The following is a 23,200-nucleotide window of genomic DNA, read 5'->3' on the forward strand; positions in this document are numbered from 1 at the left end:
ACACTGGTCCTACATGAGTTTTTCCCCTTCCTGCCTTCCCTAGCGTCTGTCAGATCTCTCTGGGAAGTCACCTGTCTTGACTCTGCAGAAACACAAAGTACCACAGATAATATCTTGATGAAGCCAATAACAAAAGAAGTGGAAGGTTTTTTTGGAGGGGCTTATGATACATTTTCCTGGGAAAAGAATATGGCTTAAGGAATTAACTTTAGGGCAATGTAGCAAGGGATTGCTTTCTGGTTGAAACAGCTTTCTGACTGAAACACAGAGTAATATTTGATGATAAGTCGTTGTTTCAGAAAGTGTCCACCTGAACAACCATAACAGAGAAAGGAAGTTTAGAATGCAATAAATCATATTTTGTTTCAAATTGGCCATAAATAAACAGATAACAGTTCTAATATTTGTTTCATTTTAATTTGTGTTTAGCATATTTTCCTAAGGAAATGAGAATTGCGTGGTCATGTTCTCTGTGTGGGTTGGTCTCGCTCTCTCTCTATCCAACACTCAGCATCAAATAACTTTTGAACCCACGACCAGTTTCAAAAACTCTTCTCAGAGGGTGGAAATCTGAAAAATAGTGACATTATCATTGTGTCCTAAGAAATGATGGTTATGTAAAGGAGAATAATCTAAGTTAGTGCCCAGCTGAGGAAAAAGCACGGAGAAGGCAGCCATTATATTCTGTCTGACAGTCGCCAATTGGTCGCTGAATATATGTGTCCTAGCCAGCCCATCAACACACACTATGGAAGATATATTCTGTCTCTGTCTGTTGAAAGGTCATACGTGATGGGAAAGGTAGGGGTATTCTGATGGAGAGAAACACATGAAATACAGGGGAAAAACTTGCAAGAAACAGCATCAAGCTAGATTGTGTTGTTTGTTATTGTATTTCACATTTTAGCATCATTTTCAGTGTCTTGGTGTTGATTTAAGAAATTTAAATGTTCTAAAATATGGTGATAATCTTCTAAAACCATAATTTTCTCTAACAGGTCAATTATAATATTGATGAAAAAAGATAGAGGAGTTATTCAGGAATTATGTGACCAGGATTGGCTGCAAGGTCTTTTCAGTTCTGTTTGATTTATGGATCGTGACAATAACACAAGTGAATGAACATTCTTGTTCATTTTCAGTCTAAGTATAATCTAGACTGAAGACGACTATTAAACACAATTGCTGAAATACAGGGAGTTACCCTCCTTACCCTCCTGGAGCATTCTGGTTACACAGTTTGAACTCACAATTTCAGGAACTGGAATCCATTTATTCTTTACAAGCCAATGGCATAAGTCGTTTGATAGATACTCTGATACATTCTGATACATTCTTTTTTTTTTTTTTTCCCCCAATTGAAACATACTTAAAGGTGATTCCAGAATAGACCAATATAAGTCATCACCAGCAGGAACATTCCTTCACGAATGTCCTTTCATATAATGCTGACATGTAGATTTGCTGGGTTCTTTGGTGCCAGTCATCACTGCACAGGCAAGATACCCAGATAGAATGTAAGAGATGCTTTCACTAGGAAAATAACATAATTTGTTTTGTGTACCCATAGAATAATTTAGGTTAGAAGGGACACCTGGAGTTCATCTGTTCCAACACCCTACTCAAAGCAGGGCCAACTTTGCAATTACAATTATCTTTAATGTCTTTTGGATGCCTGGAGGATGCATGCAAAAGAGCAATTTTTAATAAAAGGAGAAATGTTTCCTCCTCCAGTATTGCAGGAGCTTAATGTTAGACTATGAGTCACTCCTTGGAGGAGTTTCTCACTACACGGACTATAGGAAATACTAAGCTGACTAGCCTCCCAAGACTACAATCAATCCTTGCTATTTCTCAAGGGTGTAATCTCTCTAAATCACAGTTTATCCCATTGCCCCCACCTGAATATGTCTGTGTACCGTGGTTGGTTTATCAAACAACTTATGTATATACTCTTAAAATTTACATAATTACCAACCCCAGAAACTTCAGTCACTTCAGTCATTTCTGGCGTATAAACAGTTCTATCAAATATGGCCTTTTCATGCAACATTTCCATGTGAATATTTTTAAAGCCCTGGGATTAATGCTTTTTTAGGTTTATTGATCTATACCACGTCACCTAGTGGTCTAATCAAGAGGTCTTCTACAAACTGCTATGTGAATTCAATTGATGTACTGCTGTGCTTATATTACAAAATTATTTTATTATGTGCCCAGACCTAATTGTGAAGTACTAGGGGATATTCAGCATAAATCTGACTAGAGTGGAAATTTTATTACAACTTTGCTTTACAGATTAAGAAAGGAATTTTTTTCTCTGAGTAGCACTTGCATATGACTGCATTTGTACTGCTTCTAAAATGGATACATACAATGACAGAACTTTCTTTTTCCAAACAGGCAAATGGTTTAACTATGGAATTATCTTCCTTGTTTTAATCTTGGATCTGAATATGTGGAAGAACCAAATATTTTACAAACCTCATGAATATGGTCAATATATTGGTCCTGGACAGAAGATCTACACAGTAAAGGACTCAGAAAGCTTGAAAGACCTTAATAGAACTAAGTTATCTTGGGAGTGGAGATCCAATAACACCAACCCATTGACCAACCGGACCTATGCTGAAGGAGACATGTTCTTGCACAGCAGATTCACGGGCTCTAGCCTTGATGTCAAATGTCTGGCTTTTATTCCAAGTTTGCTGGCTTTTGCTTTGTTTGGTTTCTTCATCTGGTTCTTTGGGCGATTTCAGAAAACTGACCAAGGCATGGAGAATTTAGACAAATCATACACAAGAATGAAACGAAAGTCACCATCAGATATGGGAATGACACGAGAAAATACACAGGTGTTAGTAGAAGAACCATTAAGTTTTCAAGAACCACATCTCGTATCCATAAAATCAGACTTAAGTGAAATAGTTTTTAATTCTTCTCTCCTAACTTCTGAAAACTTGAATGCACAACTGAATGAACAAGATAGCCCTTTACAGCCAGTACCAGAGTCCTCTGTCCCTAAGAGTAATCCTGTGACATAGAGGCAAATACCCAGGAAAATAAATTTAAATAAGCAGTTACTATAAGATTTCAGTTTTACCTTTTGTAAGTTAAGATTTACATAGTGTTTAGAATAAGAAATTCAACCTATACCAAAAGGTGCTCAGCATGCTTTTTCTAGGAATTTTGGTTTTTTATTTGTATTATAGTATGTGCCTACTGTATATCTAACATTCCTTTATAGATTGCTTCCCAAAGTTGCACAAGCTATTTATTAATACATTACCTTAACTGTATAAAAGTGTATTAGATTATTACTTGCAGGTATAAAATTCTACCGTGGTGGTGCCTTGAGACATTAAACTGTTTTTTAATTCAACACCAGATGTATAGCACAGTTCTTCTAACCTATTTTGCAAAGCTTTTTGTATGTGGTTACTTCAAATATAATTTGATGTCTTGAAAGAGGAGATAAATATAGTTATTCCTAAAGAAGGGGTTCTGTTAGAACATCACAACTTGACTTTGTTATTTACTCATTTGTGAAGCCAGTGACTTTGATGACCGGACTGCAGAGAAGCATGATGATTACCTTTTAATTTTTGCGGGCTAGCTGCCAAACACAAATACAGATTGATTATGTGGTAAACAGCAGAGTGATAATATAGCATGGGTCACTACTTGTGAAAGTCTGACTTTCTCCATCAGTAATAGCAATTAGGTGATAATGCCTAATTATATTTTTCCTAATTAAAGATAAACTGCTCCTTGATTAATAGTTTTGCCCTTCACCTTTTTGAAACAGAGGTGAAAATGCATGAATCATAGAATGGTTTGGCTTGGAAAGGACCTTTAAAGCTCATATAGTCCAACCCCCCTGCAGTGAGTAGGGACATCTTCAATTAGATCAGGTTCCTCAGAGCCCCATCCAGCCTGACCTTAAATGTTTCCAGGGATGGGGCATCTCCCAACTCTCTGGGCAACCTGTTCCAGTGTTTCACACTCCTCATGGTGAAAAATTTCTTCCTTATATCTAGTCTAAATCTCCCCTCTTTTAGTTTAGAACCATTACCCCTTGTCCTATCACTGAAGGTCCTGCCCCATCGTTCTTTTAGGCCCCCTTTAAGTATTGAAAGGCTGCAATAAGGTCTCCCCAGAGCCTTCTCTTCTTCAGACTGAACAATTCCAACTCTCTCAGCCTGTCCTCACAGGAGAGGTGTTCCATCCCTCTGAAAATTTCTGTGGCCCTTATCTGGACCCGCTCCAACAGGTCCATGTCTTTCCTGTGCTGAGGACTCCAGAGCTGGACATGGTTGATGCTTTCCATCATTACACCAAATTTGTGTAACATCAAAAAGCCAAGGGAGTGATTACAGTAAAGGACACAAAGCCCATTAAGTCCAGTAGTTGTGCAGTTTGCTGCAGATATAGTCTGGGCATATAGAAACACACCACATACAGACATTCTAACTTCTCCAAATACTGAAGAAATGTTTAGGGGGTTTAATTAAAATAGATTAATAGTTGAATTTTATTATACCCTTTTTTTCCCTTCATTCATTATGCATGAATAAGTGTAACCTGGAAAGAGACACATAGAGAAACTGGGTTTTTTTTACTTTTTTGAAGGGGACTTTGTAATGTGAATTCCTCTGCTGTATGATCAAACTATATGCACTAGAGAAATTGCATATCTAGAACATCAGAAAGACTCTGATTTGCCTCTAATTTAGTTCTATAAATTGTTGTTACAAGTTACTAAATTATAAGTCATTTTTAAGTCTGAATTATTTCCCTGTCATTTACTGGTGTGGCTGTATTTTGTCTTTGGGACTTTTTTATCTCTGTTGTTTTGATCTATCTGCTTTTAAGTTTTCAGCATGCATAATAGAACTATGCATTTATTAACTGTCACTTGAGAGCCAATTTTAATAAACGTCATTCAACAGTTGTTTATTATGAGGCAGGAACATATTCTGTTAGTTTTGCAAAGTTTTTAAACATTTTACCCATGCATTGTCCTATTTAAAATCATAAATATTTCTGACACTGAAAAAGACAGGCAGTATCACAGTAATGTCATCAAAATCAAATATTTTGCTTATGGAACATTTAATATCTCATCAGGAGAAAGTTAACTTTTTAATCAGACTAAATTTTTTATCCATTAAAAATAAAAATAAATCTATTAGCTTTTGCCTACTGCAGCCTATAAACTTGTTTGACATAAGATATAGTCACAGACAAGCCATTAATTACTAATGGTAAAACACAGTCAGATCTTGCTTGTACTATATCAGAGGTGACTATAATGATATTTGACTTTCAAACAGCATTTGATTTCTTAAGTAGTTACAGAAATAGCAGATTTTGCAGATACATGCCTCTCTATATGTTTTGGACACTATAAGCCCAAGTACTGAAAATCTCCCATTAACTCATTTCTCCTTTTTGTGCATAGGAGTGGTTAAATCTATTAATATGTAGGCAGAAAATGAAAGAATTACTTGAGCCTTACAGCCTGCAAGATTACATGACTCTGAGAAAGTGTTATTAAGCAACTAATCCGCAGCTAAAATAATTCTGTGACCTCACGTTGAGTTAATGCTGTTAAGGTCATTATAAGCCTGCCTGATAGAGAGAAAAGCATCGAGTAATCCTAGATTTTGCATGAGTATTTAAATTAATGGTCAAGCAGAGAGACTGCTTATATCATGAATTCATAAGAAGTTAAAAGATTCCATGTAGCCACTCACCATGGTCAACTCATCAATTTAATTAAAGGAAGAAGGACTCAGTTGTGCGGGAATCTCATTTGTAAACACAGACACAGATGAGAGGAGTATTTCCACACTCCACTGCCAGTGTGAAGTTTTAGAAGCCTGAATTAGGTGGCTAGGCTTACTCTAAGCTCCTTCTGAAGCAGGCAGAGACTTGGGAGCTCTGCCTGCTTCAGATGATTCAGTACCTAACTTAGTCATTTATGTCTGCATTAGTAAGTAATACAACTCAGCAGCAATGGGTTTGTGGAGTGAAACAGTTGGTGCTGAGGACCCCGTGCCCACAGTTTGTGCATTTCAGGGTTTTACTTCAGTTTAGCTCTTATCTGGTCCTTATAAACTGAATGCACCACAGTGGCTCGAGTATGTCTTGGACAAATCTCGTTCATGTGCAGACACCATGCAGTTTGAATTAGGAGAGAGTAACTGGGCATGATCTAAACTCCATTCCTGAGCTGAGATACCAATGCAGGGTCATCCTCAGTCTTCTCCTGAAGCAACTTTTCTTCCTCCATGGACTGTAGAAGGGTCCATGGGAGACTGAGTGGCTAAGTAGGAGGCCTAAAATTGGTTACCTGAAATGGAAATCTTCCTTCTCCGAGCACTTTTGTTGTTTTCAACTGTTGTTCATTATTCATACTCTGAAATGCTTTTCTAACTCAAAACACTCTGAAATGCTTTCTAGTGTAGTACCCATCTAGTGTAGTACCCATCACCCACCCATCACTTGATATGGATAGCTGACCTTTTCCTGAATGCCTAACTATGACACAGATTCTTTAGTATTTTTTTCTTTTCTTGAAGAAGTTTAAAGAGCCATAGAAAGGAAGAAACTTGAGGAAATGTCATTTTTTTCACACAATACACAAGTCTCCATTCTGGTCTTTATAATAAACCATCTAGCAGCTACCATCACTACAGGGCTGGCCTGTGTCTGCTTTGTCAGAGATCAGATTCGCTACAATAGTTCTTTTTTCACCATGGATACACTGTATGGTGATGGATGATAGATCCTGCCTAAAATAGCATACATAGAAGAGACATCTCTAGGATAAGCATATAAGATTTATGAGCCCACAAGTGCCTATAAATAGCCTCAGCATCGTGCACAATTACCTTTGCTGAGATGGAAATGACATGGAGCAAAGAGAAGGTAAGAATATTTGGAGAAAGGACCTTAAATATAATATTCATGCTGATGAAAGTGTATATGTATGTCTAAAATCCAATTGTACAAGACGTGTATGTGTATGTATGTTAGGAGCCTAGGGATCAGTTGATTCTGTGGGGGAAACTGCTGAGTCTCTCAAACAGATGATTTACTACTGCCCTCTTTATTCTGCATTGCTCCGTAAGTTAGTTACTCCAAGTTGCTACGTCTCCTCTGCCTTCACTTCTAGAAAACATAAAACAACAACAACAAAAAAAGAAAATTCAGTTGCACTATCTGCTTCTGTCTAATTTACACGGAAAGTAAATTTATACTGTTTTAAAATATTTCTGTCCTCTCTGGCTAGTATCATCATACTCTGGGCTACTGCACTGTATTATAGTATATGTTAAATCGTTGCTTCTCCTGCAGTGAATGGCCTCCATCATGACAACCACCTAGAAAAGAAGTGCGATCACCCCTCAAAGACTGGAAAGGCAGCAATTCAGATACTTACCAGGCTGGCAAGCTCATTTTCCCACAAGTGAACAGGTTATGACTCACTAGTAAAAGATGTAACTGATTTTTAATACACTGCCTTTAATTTTAACAACCTCCTCAGAGGGGCTCAGTGGGAGAGAACTTTTTATCTCAGGCTGTAAATTTGAAGTAGTTACAGTCCTGCATGCAGTGTTTCAGCTTTTTAAGTTGTATTTTAAAATAACCAGTTTAAACTTTGAGCAGATTACAAAAACCATAAAAATTGGACAGACCAAACTGTGATTAAGAACATGAAGTTGATTCACTTGTAGCTGCCCAGTGCAGGATATAGACAAAACACACATTGATCAGATGTTAGAGTGACCCTGTGCTTGGGATCATGGACGGTGACATGTAAAGACTCAAACTGTATGAACAGACAGTTGCAGTCCCTTTATCAACAGACATGCCAGTGCAAACATCAGACAGACCAGCTCTTCTACCATACAGTCTCTCTCCTGTCCATCCATTCTAAGTGACAAACGACAAAGGGTTTGTTCATTTCCCTGTGCACTCAAAACTGTCCTGTGGGGAGCCTGGGCTCCCTGAATGTGATGTGACATGTCATTGCAATGCCCAGTTGTCCTGATTTTCAGCTGGGACAGAGATACATTTTCGTAGTGGCTAGAAGAGCACTGTGTTTTGGTTTCAGTATGGGGCTTGTTATGAGAAGAATGTTGATAACATACTAATGTTTTCAATTGTTACTGGAAGATGAAGGACTTTCCAACCTCCCTGTGTTTTGCTAGTCTGCAGGTGCAAAAGACTAGGAGAGGGGTAGTAAAATTGGCAAACCCATTTGGATATGCCAATGGGACATTCCATATAATGTAATGTCATGTTCAGTATATTGATGAGGGTCAACGGGCATGCTCGGAAAAAGCCTACAGCACTCGGTATTCCCAGGTGGTCTCGCATCCAAGTAACTAACCGGGCCCAACCCTGCTTAGCTTCCAAGTTCAGATGAGATCAGGCATTCTCAGGGTGGTTAGGCCATAGGCTGGCACCTAGTGTGGGGCTCAAACCCATGACTCTGGGATTGTTAATAAATAAACAAACTACCACACTAATATACAAACTCCAAGGAGTACACTCTCCCCTTGGGATATTCAAACAGAAGCAGCAAGTCCCTGTTCCCAAATGCTCACAAACAATTCCCAGCTGCTAGATGACTTCTGGGTGAGTAGCTTTTCTGGGTGACTAGGTTTTAACACCATGTTATTTCTCTCCTAACACTTCCTCTGCATGGGGGATGTCAGCAGCTTTTCAGTGTTTGGGGGAAAGGGGTAATTTTCTGAATGGCAAGTAGGGAAGAAACTAATGAAGGAGAAAACCCATGAGCCTGGTACTCTCCACAGCAAACTCCTCACTGGAGAGGAAAAGGATGAGTCCAGCTGCTTTGCAAAAAGGAGTAAAGTAGCACCAAATCCTTTCAGGAATATATGTTACAGCAGCAGCACAGTAACAGAGATGCTTCTAATCTCATGTTTTTCCTTTGATGTGTAGCAACTGGGATCTGTGGAAGAGCAGCTTATCTGATTCCTGCAGGCAGGTTATAGACCTGGGTCTCATGCTGCTTTGTGACATCTGGAGCACTTCTCTGTATATTGAATTCCTTCTTCTCTTCTGTTTTTTCTTCTCCCCCAACCCCCCACCTTCTAACCAGGTCCCTCCACAGAGCCTTAAAAAAAGGAATGTTTACAGAGATATTTTTATGACTCAAAGTATTTATTCAAGAAGACGCATAACCGTGTAACTTTAAAACAACCAGAGCCCTGTCTCTCCTGTTGCAAGTAACCTGCCTTGCTCTCAGCTACATTCAAAGGAGGCATGAGCCACATGAACATAATTGATATTTTCCTCAAGTCTGTCTTCATTCTAGCTCTACAGTTCGTGGGGAAAAGGGGCTTTCAGCCTGCTCATGCACAGAGCCCCAGTGTGTCCTGCCTGGCACAGCTTCGGGGCTGGGAATGTCAAGAAAGAGCAGGCTCCTCCTTCTCTTCAGACAGGCAAGTACTGTTGTGTGGCTGGCCATGGTATAATTCCTACTTATTGTCAGGGAAATAAGAAAGACAAGAAGAAATGAGTCACAGTAGTCAAAACTGAAATGCTGTATTTATTTCTAGAAAGTCGATACTGGCTGCCTGTTTTTTCCCTCCTTTTTGCCATCTTTCAGAGAGGAATTTTCAGATGGATCAGAACATTTCCTCAGCTATCAACTATTTTTTTCATTGTTTCTTTTTCCCATGGGATCCTTTCCTCCTTTTTTCCACTATTTAAACTTCTTTGATTTTCAACATCCTCAAAATCATTCTGCAGTTTCCATTTGGGCTCTTCTTTTCCTCTCTGCTTACCTCCCCTTCAGTTTTGTAGGTTGGTAGGATAATTCAGGTTGGAAGGGGTTTTAGCCAAGCTCTTGCACAATTCTGGGTCAGCTCTGCACTTAAAGCAGGTTGCTCAAGGCTTTATCTTTGCAGGTTTTGAAAATATCCAAGGATGAAGACTGCACAACCTCCCTGAGCAACTTCTTCCAAAACATTGTCAGAGTTGCTGTATAAATGTTGCCATGGGTAGAAATCTCCAAAAGAGCTTCCCAGTAATAATAAGTGGGAATGATCAATCTGTGTGCAAACCATGGCAAGTGACACAGTGTGAAGCCAAAGCGATCAAGATGTGAGCATGGCTCTGTTCAGGTACTCTTCGCCCTATGGGAGTGAATCCACACAAGCTCTCACTAGATGCTACACAAGCATAACTGAAAGCAGAAAATACTATGCAAGCACTGAAGAAAATCAAGACAGTTTATTTTTGATGATGAAGTTAATTGCAATGATATTTCATATTTATGTAACTGATACCTGTTTATTGCCTGATACTGTATTTGCACGTTGAAAAAGTCAGTTCTCTCTTCAATTTGCAATCCTTGGCTCATGTAATCAATTACCCTGAGTTAATATTTAAAATTACTCATGAAAGAGTCATATTTTATTATATTGCATCTGGGAGAACCAGTAGCACCTATTAATAGAATGGATTATTACAATTTTGAAAACCTGTTCGAAGTGGTCAGTAGGAAACAAAGTGAATAGCTGAACTTATGCACTGCCTGAGTCGTTAATCTGTACAACCATACTGTGATCTTTATTAACTGAAAAGTCATTTAGATGCACTTAAAAAAAATAAGTCTTTCTTCTTGGACTTCCATTCATATTGACCTTCCATTACTGGCCTCGTGTATGTCTGCACACACAAGGGTGTTAGAACTGGTCTCCAATAGGAAACATAGATTAGAAACCAATGCTTGCATGTAATGTGGATGGAGGCTAGGCTGGTCAGGGGTTTGTTTTGTTTTAATTAAGATTTACCTAGTGCAGCTAAGGAGCACTTCCCTCCCAGCAAGTCTGACAGAGGCAATCAGAAGAAAGCTGGCCCCATTCAAGTTCTTGTCTGGGAAGGCGGCAGATTAGTTAAAGAAATGTGAAAGGGAGACTGACAACTTGCAGAAAAGCAGGAGGTTTAAGCAGTGAAGGAGAGCATGAACCTACAAAGATCAAACAAATCAATACCATTTAATCCACATTTGTGTCTTAAAGCAGTAGCTTATCTGAAGAGCCTGTGTAATTTTAAAGGATAGAAAGACAAAGGCAAAGGAACTAGGTAATAAGAGACAAAAAGTATTGAAGTACTCTCCCTCCCTTTAAATAGAGATAAATGTTGATGGTGACTGCTTCTGAGACACTGTATGCTTTGCTGACCTTTCCTTTGAGAGATTTAAGGGGACGTAAAGGGAGTTGATGTGCTGGTGGCTACTAAGTCTTTTGGACTATGAAACACAGATTCAGTCATGGTCACAGTTTCAGGATTTAATTGTTTGTAAAATCATTTGCTGAAAGCAAGTATAACTTGAGCCAACAGCATGTACAGTTAATATATTCCAGAACTGCAGTGGCTCCAGCTGTTCCAGATGTTTGAGGATCCTTGTGAGGTTCATTCCCTGTCGGCTGTGGCAGCCTTGCCAGGTAACACTGCTGAAGATGCATGTGTGGCTTAACTTATGTGTCATCCAGTAATAACACAAACCTTATCCCACAAGTACAGATAATTTCCAGTAATCATTGTTTCTCTGTTCCCATGGTTACTGGAAAGAGAAAAAATTATATTTTTGCTTCATGAAACTATAAAAAAATGGAACATTTTCCGAAATCTTTGCAAGGTTAAAATTAAATTGTAAGCAGACAATATAGCCATTTTCCCTTCACATGTGCCACCTCTTTACTCTCTTTCCACCCTTTCCATCACTTCTGACCTGTACAAATCCCACCAGCTCCACAGGAAAGCTACTCCTCAGAAATAATCCCAACAGGGGCACAGATCAAACGCTTTCCTATGCAGTCCCGGAGAGACTTCTGACATCATTCATTCAAAAGGAAAAAAGAATATTGATTCCAGAGTCTAAAGAGTTTGTTAGTGATATAAAAGCAGCTAGAGCAGATGCAACAGAAGCCAGCAGTAACCTCCTGCTCCATTTTCACAGTAAGTCTGCTGATAATGACCAACATAATTATTTGTTGAACCTATCAACTACAGAAAGGCTTAGAGTGTAGTTGTCCATGAAACCTCCATGGAAATGTGCGATGTTGCACCTAAAAGGCGATACCTATATCACATAAGAGAGAAAGCACAATGACAGGTCCTTAGTTAGCAATGAATCTGTGCTAACAGGTTCCTGAAATTCATGCAGGGCCATCCAAAGGCATAAGCCCAGGTCCATGTGAGCTATATGGATATTTTAGGTCACTGCACCTGAACGGTTAGCCCTGTTGCTCTAAAAAGTGTTACAAAGACACAGTGTAATATTGACTAGACTTCAAAGGCATCTAGTTCATTTGGATATATTTTAGTGCCTTGCAAAAGGCACATGAAGGAATAAACATGGATAACCCAAATGTCCCTCCTGGTGTTTTGGTAGCTCCAACTTTACTTCACAAAAATATCAACCCTCTCTTTGGAGAAGTGAACAAGTTGACAAGACCTTTCCTAGGGACCTCTTTACTCCAACTTCTGTGGTCTGCTGGAAAGATGTAATTTACTCATCGTGTTGCTCTTGTTACTATTTATACCACAGTAGCATTTAAGTGCCTTAGACTCATAAGACTATAAAGACTGGAAAGTTGCTGCTTGAAAAATTTGCAACACAGAAGACATGCAAAGGTAGAAAGGAAAATTAAAATGCTAAGACATGAAATCACTTTCCCAAATTTCCCAGAAGTCAGGTATCCCACTGCTTGTCTATTTTATTAGGACTTTGGCCTTTCTAGTTTGCTGCTGTCAAATGTTTTATTTGCTTCATGAGATTCACACATACACACACAGACACGGCATGAAACATCCCAGGAAAAGGATTAGGCATATTTCATCCTGGCATATATTCCATCTGGAGAAATTAAGTTTTTGACATTAGAGGGTGGTTTTGCTAGCATCAGACACCCATTCTCTCCTGCTATGAAAATGCCTGCAAGGTGACCATAATGAGAAGTGGAAATACCTCACTTCTTCCTCAACTGCCTTCCGGAGTTTGCTGATCTCAGTCTGTGAGTCTGGAAAACAGGCTTCAACAGTGCTTCAAATGACAGCAAGTAACATGCAAAGAAGTTACAAAGCTGCTCTTTTATTCCCCCAAATGTTGACATCCTATTGTTTCTTTGCAAATGATATTTGCAAAACGGAAGCAGCTAAATTCCTTCTAGTAGTAAATGCAAGGACTGTCAGTGTTTATGTGATGGCAACTTCAGAATTTATACCAGGTTGTGTTTTTTCTTCAGCTCTATCAAGTGTCACTGAGAAGCAATGCTGGAAGTTCAACAGACAAGAGAAAGTGAAAGACAAGTGAACAGACAAGTGAAAAATACTCTTCTAACTTTTTCCTGTCATGTACACTGTGAGTGCATTAATTTTTGTTTGAACGATGAAACGGGGAGACCTGTAAAACAACAGTCTATTTGTAATGGGATTCTGCACGTAGCCTCCTGACATGCAGCCTCGTCCGAGATGTGAAAGGGCCTTGCTAGTGTCAGCATGATAAATACTATTTTTAGGGACAAGATGAGGGGAAACATCATCCCAGTCAGAGCGCGTGTAAGCAGCAGAACGTGACAAGCGCTGTGCCGTGTCTCAGCCTGTGCAGAGCCAGGCTGGGGGGTTTTGCCAGCCAAGGTCAACCTGTGCACACACAGAGAATGGTGACAGGCAGGTGGTGGGAGAAACGCTGCGCTCCCTCAATGTGCCATGCTGCACGGCACTGACCAGGCACCTGGGCAGCTATGGAGATAGCTGTGGAAATGGAAAACCCTGGGCTAGGGCTGCCTGACAATTTTCTGCCAAAGGCGTATGGGAAGAGACCGCTAACAGACCTGCTGCTGCTGTAAATTAAAGTTGGCCAGTGTAATCTCATTTCTAAGTAGTCTGCACAGCTGAGAGGAGAAAGCTGGGGCTCTCTGCAAGCGGGGGACCTGATTGCAGAGCAGCGAGATGTCTCCCAACAGCGAGTGCCTGGCACCAGGACAGGTGGCATCCCCCCATGCTTCTGCTCTAGTCTGGTGATGGGGCAACAAGGTGGAGCAGGGCCACACTCTGTGTCTTCTACCCCGTTACTTCATGAGGCACAGACAGAAAAAATTATTTTGCCTGGAGAGCCTGGGGACAGGGGAGGGGCCTGCAGGAGACATGGGCAGGGCAGCCGTTCCTGGGTGGCACCCACTGGAGTGAAGTATGGCAGCAGCCTCCCACAGCACAAAGGTGCTCAGCTCACATGGCTTAAATCACATCAGGATCAGAGTGATTTACTCAATTAACAGCACCTAACTAGCCATCAATCAGTGGGCTATACTTTCACATTTGATACTAGCAATACAGCAGATAAACTGCATTACTAGACACTTAGCAAGTGTTGATAAACACCAATAAAATACTAAACAACCTTCTAACCCTAAAATCCTCTCATCATCCACACTGACACGTGTGTGCGTAGTTGCGGTGTGGGCATCATCATGCATGCATCACGTCCCCAGGACCAGCTGCTTCTCCAGCCTGCCCTGGTCACACTGCGTGGCAGGATGATCGCCTGCTGTCTCAACCTCCCCCCAGCACCCCACTGCCCACCCAGTCACCAAGGGTGGGCTCTGCATGAAGCTGTTTTCCCATGGACAGGAGCACAGCCATCCTCTGGGCCTGCAGAGTGTCCCCTCTCTGCCTAGGCCACTGCTGAGTCTCCTGCTCTTCCTTATCCAGTTATCAGGATTCAGTTTAACAGAATTATGAGTTCCCCTTATGTGCCTTCCTGTCCTTGGGCTTTGTCTAGCTTTACCCCTCTTGTTTTGGGAATCACTGGCACATGGCTGCAAAAGTAGGCTCCTCCTGTGAAAGCATACAGTTAGTGTACATGGATTTTGCAGAAAAATCTTTTATTGCATGGATCTGCTGGCAATTGCTCCTGGGTCAATCTCAGAAATGTTTCTATGAAGGCTTGTCTCCTTTGACATGTCACCTTCATTTTCATGCAGAGTCATGGTGTTCTGCTCCACAGAGAAATGCTCCGATGTGGCTGCTATGATGATGGGCACCCTGCCCACGATGGTGGATGTGGTACAAAGAAGGTCAGAGGTGCCTACCAGCTCATACCTGAATGCCATGATTTTACTTTCCTTGAGAGTGCTGGTGAGAGGCATGGGTTTTGGCAGAACCAATGCACTGGTAATTCTCATGGTCTCAAAGGGAGCTGTGTCTGTCTGGGACTCCAACCTTGTGACTTCGCTTCGGTCTTCCAAGGAGCGTTGTTCTCCCCTGCTGCTGAAGCCACTATACAGGACAATGCAGTGTACAGCAAAAACAACCTTTCTAACATATTTGCATGTTCTGTTGGCAATATCTGTCACAAAAATAATGGTTTCTCCAGGGCAAAATATGTTTTTCTCCAGGGAAATCCGAAGGATCACAGAGCCATGCACGAAGCAGCAGAAATAAAGTACATCCTTCCTAGTTTCCACCACCAGTGAGGCCTGCATGGAGAGGGTGAGCAGAAAGGCAAAGCATGGTGAGTTCTTGTTGCTAGATACAGGGTGAATCACATGTGCACTCTTAATGCAACAGCTAAGGCTGCTCAACCCTTCCTACAAGCTCCACCATTAACCCAGAGGACAATCTTTCTTGCTGCACCAAATATAACATGGCTCAATTATCACAGCCCTCCTGAGCGCCTGTGCAAAGAATTTACGTGTGCATGTGTAACCATTGTTGCCTTTAGCTATCCATACCCAAATTTAGTGGGAGGCCACAAATTTATTAGAATCATCATGGTCCAGTTGTCTTGATGACCTTTAACTGACTGTCCCAGTCTAGGTAGAGTTTGATAAATAGGGCACTTCCTATTTGGTGATGCTTGCCCAAGGCTTGGACATCAAAGCAAGAGAATAACCTCCCTTTTGACTCATCCTGGATCTCAACACACTCCTTATATGTCACTCTTGAAGTCTTACAACGCACTTTGTACGCTAGAAAAGAAGCATCTTTGTGCAAGCCCTAGGACAAAGATGGCAGAAGATACTGAAATGTTATTTGAATGCTAAAAGGAGGAAGCTCAGAGCTAAAAGTTCATGGACACTCAATAGTAAGCAGTTACAGCTCTGGATCAGAATAAGGTAGACCTGTGTGTCTCCAGCTCAGCTTGTTCTCCTTACCTTGTCTTTCACACGTCTTCTGTGGTCACCAGCAGTTCCTTGCATCAGTAAACATCTCTCCTCTTTAGCTAAGACCATTTGGCGGCTGCAGCAAGTCCCTTGAACAAAGTAGGAGATGCAGCCAATTTTGCTGGTGAATGTGGAGGGAATACGTGGAGGAAAGCTGAAATGGAAGTCAAAGGTGTAGACCCCAGAATCCAGGCAGCCATCTGAAAGCCAAACAACATGCTGCTATTAGAAGCCCTTTAAATATTTAGGGTATTTATGCCTTATGGAAACCTTGATGCTTCTCCAAGGTGTCCTTAGAACCTGGTATTGCACTAAAAGTGCCATAAAGGCATGGTATGGTGTGCACCACCTCTGCAGGTCAGCTGCTGGATGTATGGACTCCTACCGGTCGTCAGACTTGGGAACTGCTAATTTGCCTCAATTTAATACAAGGTCAGCAAACCTGCAGCTCCTCACGCAATGTGTAGGATTTTCACTTATCAAAATGGGGTTCCACAGACTTTTAACTTTGCAAATAAGCACTAACAGGCTTTTAGAGAGTAAAGCGGTGTAATAACTCCCACTCCTCTTTTATCATTGTCTACAGTACCTGTGCATATGATCTGAAACTTTTGTTTCACCTGTACAAAAGACCCCACTCACAATAAAAATAATATTTGGCACATTCTCTGCACAACTGCGAGACAGGAAAATTATGATCCGTTCCTTCTAATGCCTTTACTTCTGTGCCACTATTCTTCATCAAATTCAGTTTTGTGTGGGTGAGGTCCCACCTGGAGATATTCAAGGTCAGGTCCGGTGGGGCTCTGAGCAACCTGCTCTAGTAAAGCTGTCCCTGCTCTCTGCAGGGGGGGTTGTACTAGATGACCTTTGAAGGTCCCTTCCAACCCAATACATTCTATGATTCTATGCAAGGATAAGTTTGTCCTCTTCTTGCCAGATAAGACCAGCTCTTGACTCCTTCCTTCATCCAAGACATATTTCTTTTAAATACGTGTATCTGCTGGCAGCTTTATCATCCAGACTTAAGCTTTCCTTCCTCCTAGTAGCTTGTGACAAAACTTCACTTTGAACAACAATATTAGGGGATATGAGACTGATGATAAAATTTTATCCTGCTAACTGTATCCTTTTGCAGATGAATTCAAACATTGCCTTGAGTTTTAATAATCTAAACTGGATATTCTTGTTGGCAGGTGAGCCTGGATATGGTTTCCTCACAGCATGGGAGATTTACCAGATGGAATAATAGCATTTTCAATCAGAGTTGTAACTCTGAAGAAAAAAAATGCCTAAAACAATCTGAAAGGGAGGAAACTAAAATTCATCAGCCTCTTAGATAATCGCAATATAAGAGAGTCATGTTCTCTAGTCTGACAGTTTGTAGGAACGTGATATTCCCAGGGCCTTATCTCACATGATGTTGTCTTTAATTTATTTTGGCAATGTTTTTGTTTTGGTAGCTGGACTTTGAACTGTGAGCAGATCTACAATTTAATCTTGAAAGAAATTAGTGTTCCTTTCCTGGAACCAGTTGGGCACTGGTGTGGACAATCTGTTTTGCAGCCCCAGCACAGTGTGGGGATTTACTAAAAGACTTGAAATTTCTCAATCCCTGCTGCAGGTATGGCCTGAGAGCCTGGCTTTGTGTGGAGGGCTGAAGTACACCCTGTGGTGCAAAAAGGCTTACAGATACTAATTTCATTCTATGCACAGCTTTAATCCCACTTTCTCTGTCTTTTCTTGTATCACTTCTAAAGAGACTTTTTTGAATTGTGCCCGTTTGCTAAACTGTGCTTAAGTTTCTGCACAGGCCCTTGGAGTCAAAGAGGATGGTGGCTTTAAACAATGTCCCTGAATCCACCCTGGAAGAGAAGGTGCACTCGCTTTCCCTGGCTCCCCATGGCTGCCAGATGTGAGCCCCGTTGCACAGGAGCACCTGCCCTCTACGTGAGCTCCAGAAACCTTATTCTCCTGGAACCATGTAATTAATTCCACTGTAGACAGTTTCCCAGCAGTTGCAGGGGTGGAGGGTGCTCCCAAGAGTTAGCTCCTCTGAGGCACCCAGGGATAACACATGCTTGGTTTTCAGCAGAACCTGGGAAATTCAGTCACACTAGAAAATTTACATCAATTCCAGATAATTTATTGTGTTACCTAATTCAAAAAGTGTTCCATCTTGTATTTCCCAGCAAGGGATATGATGGCTGTAGCTGTGGCGAAAGTGCAAAAAGGCTGCTGATCGGAGTGACTTGAGGGGTGACCTTTCCATGAAGGACACAAGGGATTTCCTGAGGTGTGACTGATGGTGCACAGCAGTGCTTGAATTGTTTCACACTGCCCATAGTGCTGTGAGCCCCTGCTTCTGGTTTGCTCTGACAAGGGGGTTTCTGCTGGTGATGAAGATGGTTATCCCTGGTAGCACTGAAACTAATTTTTTTTCTTTTCTGAATCTAATTATCCTAGAGCTGTTACCAGCTGTTCCATGACTTCCAGGAATCAGTTCCTCCAGCAGTCTTTATCTCAGAGGGAGACACTTGTGCAGTGGCAGGGCTTACCAGGGTTAAAAAGAAATATGTCAGCAGGCACCTGGATCCATGTATATACACTTCTTACAGAGACATCAGATGTGACCCAAGCAGGGCATGTGGTAAGATCAAAAACCAGATAGAGTTTGCTATCAAGACCATATTAGCAGCTGAATGTCAAAAGCTGACACAGGCAGCAATCTGTTCAAACACACGTTCCTTGTGTGCCAACAGCAGTGGGGGGCACGGCATATTCAGGGTAAGAAGGGTCAGGTCTGTATCTTCTTTCATGTTTTAAAATGTCTTTCTTGGACTTGTTAGAGCACTTCTACAGAGATGTAATCAGTGCTGGAAAAGGAGGAAAAAGACAGACTGAGTTACAGTAGTAAAAATCTGTTATTAATGCAATGTACTGCATTGGCAAGTCCTGATGGATGTGGGTGCTCAACTTTTTGAAAATAGGAATATATGTGTAGGTGGCAGCATACAGATTCAAGTGTGTCTTTAAGCAACATCAATTTGAACTTTAGCAAAAAAGATCCAGAACTGAAGTGCTTTACAAATACTTGTTCTTATAATGGCAAAAAGAATTTTTCCAACACTCAGCCCTTCTCTCTCTTTCCTGTCAGAGCTGTAACTTCTCGTAGCCTACAGGAAGCATCAGCATGCTGCTGTACATCAACGCTAAGACTCTAATGCGTGTGTAAGGGGAAAATGACCTTTGGGTGAGGCAGAGTCTTCAAGTCTGAGAGGAAATGAAGCCTGACCACTGCAAGTGGCAGCTCAGAAGGACAGTTTCCACACATTTACACAGTCTAACTTCAGTACTAAATTAATCCAGGTCAGTGAGCACCTATGATCTGTAAACTAAATTTTCAGGGTTCCCAACAGACCCTAAGAAAGAGGAGGTGAGAAAGGAGAGGCTCCCATTTGCCTTAAGCATCCCCTAGAATAATTAACTGTCTTAGGTGATGGTCATTACATACCAGTGACTTTACTCTTTTTAATAAATCTGTACATTTTAATAGTTAACTCTGCATCTATGTGTGTACATGTTGAGGTGTAAAATATCTGAAGGGAAGGTGCACAGAAGATAGAGCCAGAGTCTTTTCAGTGACATGGCAAGAGACAACAGGCACAAACTGAAACACAGGAGTTTCCCTCTGAACATCGGGAAACACTTTTTCACTGTGAAACAGGCTGCTCAGGGTGGCCGTGGAGTCTGCTTCCTTTGGGAAATTGAAAAACCATCAGGACATGAGCATCTGACTCTAGGTGGGCCTGCTTGAGAAGGGGACTTGGACTAGATGAACTCCAGAGTTCCCTTCCAATCTCAACCATTCTGTGATTCAGTGAAACAATCACACTTTTGCAGGTGTTTTCAGTGTATGTCTCACATTTTTCTTGTCTCTCAGTAAAGATACAACAGTAACTCTAATAATGCCTTTACTATAGTGGCAAATACAACAATGCCTGTATAGCCAGTAGATACTTGCTGACACATAAGTCAACAACACTTAAGGCAAGCATTTTAGATGACCAAAGAATGCTTCAGTGATGTGCTTGTGACTGTTTCCTACCTGCTGCTAGACAGGTTGTGATAGATTTCTGTGCAACAAATCTTCACTTCACAGATACAACCACCAACTCGTGGGGGACTGCTCACACTCTCAGATACTGCTTTCTGTACAACACTACTGATCATTGCAAAGCTCTGGGTGCCATATGATGTAGTGAAAAGTAGTATGCCATGGGATAGAAACAGAGCACGTGAACATTGGCAAAAGGAAGATTTCCTCCCATTGGAAAAGGGAGGAAGGAAGGACCCCACCTTCCCTAGTCCAATGCTAAGACGCTGTTCAGTTAACCAGCGCCTCCTTCCAGTGTCTTACCCTTTATAGGGAAATTCTTAGTTTTGGAGACATAGACAGCCTCGTTGGTGCAAGCTGTACTCTTGTGGTAGTCCAGGTCAGGATTATCCTCTTCAAGCCACCTCAGAAAACCTCTTCCCACGAGTTCCACCTTCACGACAGGGTCCACCAGGGTACTCCTGAGGTTCAGAACCAGTTGGCCATCTATACTGGAGCCAGCCAAATGCACCTCAATTTCAGGCAGCACCAGATTAATTGCTCTTACTTTTGACATGATGGAAAAGTGGCTGCTGGGTTGCTGCTGGGGTCAGAAGGCTGGATTATGAGGTCATCTTCTCCACCCCCACCCCCTGACTCCAGGATTTGTGAGGTCAGGGCATGGGGGATAGGCACAGCGTGCCCCACAGGTAGAGAGCTCAGCGATCCAAGCTATGCCAGCGGGGACAGGGGACATTTATGTGGTTATTAGCAGCACCTAACAAACTGGCAAACATTCAACTACATGTTTAGGATCAGTATTGGCAACACAACAGATAGACAGCAATTCAAGATGTTTAGCAAATGCTGATAAACACCTAGAAATTTCTAAGCACCTTTGCATGACTAATCCCCCAAACTTCTAAGCCCACACACACAGACACACAGACACACACAGACACGGTTAGGTACACTCACGTCCTCTGGGCTGCAGGTTCCCCAACTCACGCACCTCCCCCTGGGGAGACATGGACACTCTACGTGCAGCCTACCCACTAATTCATCCACCAGTGAGGACACACCCCACAAGCCTCCCCACAGCCTGCAGCGCTGCACCCCGTCAGTGTCAGTGTGCTGGATGCATGCAGGCTGCTCATGCCATCCAGCAGTGGTGGGCTGGTGCTCCTGGCTTTGGTGGCTGCTGTTTCTCTTGTCCCACTCCTGGGTCTCATCTGGAGTCACAACTTTTTACACTTCTTGAGATTTCATTCCAGGTTGACTCTTCCTACTCTCATAAATCTCCTGGTAATCCCCTGTCTACTGCTTAATTCAGCTGATGATTGCCTCAGGTAAACTTCACTATTCCTACTTTCCTCATGGTGTTACCAGTTTTGGGCAACCACCTTTCCAGAATGCAGTTTTGTGTATTGTGTTCACACCTGCTGTGCTCACTCACCTCACTGCCACTTCAGACATTATTATCTGGGCATGCTACCAAGAGGGAGATGTTCAAACTCCCCCACAACAAACTACTAGCAGTGGGTAGTAGATGTGGCTGATAGGCCAGTATAAGCAGTGGCCAGAAGACTACAGCAAGTGCCAGTGAGAGCTGAAGATAGAAGGGCAGGAAAGCAGACAACACAACACCCCTCTGGGCAGTGATGTCCTGCAGGTCTGGCTGAAGCCAGCAGGGTCTCATTCACCAATGCAGGATCATTAGCAAGATACTATTGTAATGCAGGAGGCTTTGGTGAAGATGGCTGAAGGCAAGGGACCGAGATGAAGCTCAGCCCATTTTGTCTCCTAAGATCCTCTTTGTCATATCAGAGCAATTCAGCTAGTTGGAGCTGCTGCAACTAGATCATAATACTAAGGGGAAAGACATATTCCTTCCAAAAAAGAGCCCTAAAATGTAAGGCTGGTCTGAGGCAGACCTCAAAGGCTGTTGGACGCTTGGACCGGATGGATGTGCCACACTCTGACTCACATAGATGTGGGAAAGGAAGAAAAAGGATGCATAGTGGGAGATCAGAAAGACATCTTCAGGCAGGGCAGCAGGGATGAAGACAGCCACAGCAAGGGCTGCAGTGAGGATCACATCTCTGACTGATGCCAGCAGACATCTGTGAGCCACCAATGAGTTGTGAGCCCAAACTGAAAACACTGGCACCTGCTCTAAAGAGCCCCATTCCAGAGGCAATGTTCTCACCTGCAGGTTGAGGATGAGGGTGGTGAGGGTGTGCTCCCCCCACACACACACACACCTGATCCTTATTTCCTGTAACCCTGTTCAAGTGATAACCACCAGTGGTGATCATAATGGATGCTATCTGGTCATGATAGATGCATCTGGATCAGGGGAGACTGATAACAACACAATAGTCAAGGGCCATCTTGTGCAACTTGCCCCAACAGCAAGGGGCTTGCTGAGCATGCACCAACTGAAATACAGCTGGTATGCAAATATGACTATAGGTCAATTATCTTACTCCATAAATAATGGGCAGTCCAGGGTCCCAGTAAGCTCTCTTGAAATAGCAGCAGGCTGCATGGAGGGATCTTCTCTTGAGTAGGGGCACCTCTCAAGGTTACTCCTCGAGGCTGAGGGATTCCTTGCCACAACAGGTCCTCGGTAAGTGACTAATAGCATGCTAACTGCAAAACCTTAGTTAAGTGATATAAAGGATTGATTGTGCACATATAATCATTTAGATATAAACTGCTGGTCAAGCCTGGGACTAGGACTGGATCTAGCTGTACCTAGACTCCTCTCTGAGAAGAAGTTTAGAAAGCAAGGGAGTCCTTTCTGATACCTTGTGACTTGATGGAAGGGTATCCCTCACAATTTTGTCTGACCCTGTCCTCTATACAGTAAATGATCAGGTGAACC

At 42.0% G+C, this 23,200-nt stretch overlaps 2 protein-coding genes and 1 pseudogene across 2 annotated transcripts in view; 1 reads left to right on the top strand and 2 right to left on the bottom strand.

Moving 5' to 3' along the window:
- The window catches only part of TMEM117 (transmembrane protein 117), a gene marked incomplete at its 5' end in the record, with an annotated part of 10,267 nt that extends 6,958 nt beyond the window's left edge, over positions 1 to 3,309 (top strand). The window contains one exon of the mRNA XM_010172459.2: positions 2,404 to 3,309. Coding sequence (XP_010170761.2) covers positions 2,404 to 3,044 — 641 coding nt within the window. The remainder of the gene's footprint in view (positions 1 to 2,403) is intronic.
- Positions 3,310 to 8,354: 5,045 nt separating this feature from the next.
- LOC114818769 (uncharacterized) lies at positions 8,355 to 8,474 on the bottom strand (annotated as a pseudogene).
- A 6,459-nt stretch (positions 8,475 to 14,933) lies between these two features.
- Positions 14,934 to 20,887, bottom strand: ARRDC5 (arrestin domain containing 5). The gene is made up of 3 exons (XM_010172461.1): positions 20,635 to 20,887; positions 16,206 to 16,414; positions 14,934 to 15,527 (listed from the first exon to the last, which is right to left on the bottom strand). Exons 1-3 carry the CDS (start codon positions 20,885 to 20,887, stop codon positions 14,934 to 14,936), a joined length of 1,056 nt encoding a protein of 351 aa, XP_010170763.1.
- Positions 20,888 to 23,200: the final 2,313 nt, after the last annotated feature.

This window comes from Antrostomus carolinensis, unplaced genomic scaffold (genome assembly GCF_000700745.2).
Source record: "Antrostomus carolinensis isolate BGI_N321 unplaced genomic scaffold, ASM70074v2 scaffold1187, whole genome shotgun sequence".
Classification (NCBI taxonomy): domain Eukaryota; kingdom Metazoa; phylum Chordata; class Aves; order Caprimulgiformes; family Caprimulgidae; genus Antrostomus; species Antrostomus carolinensis.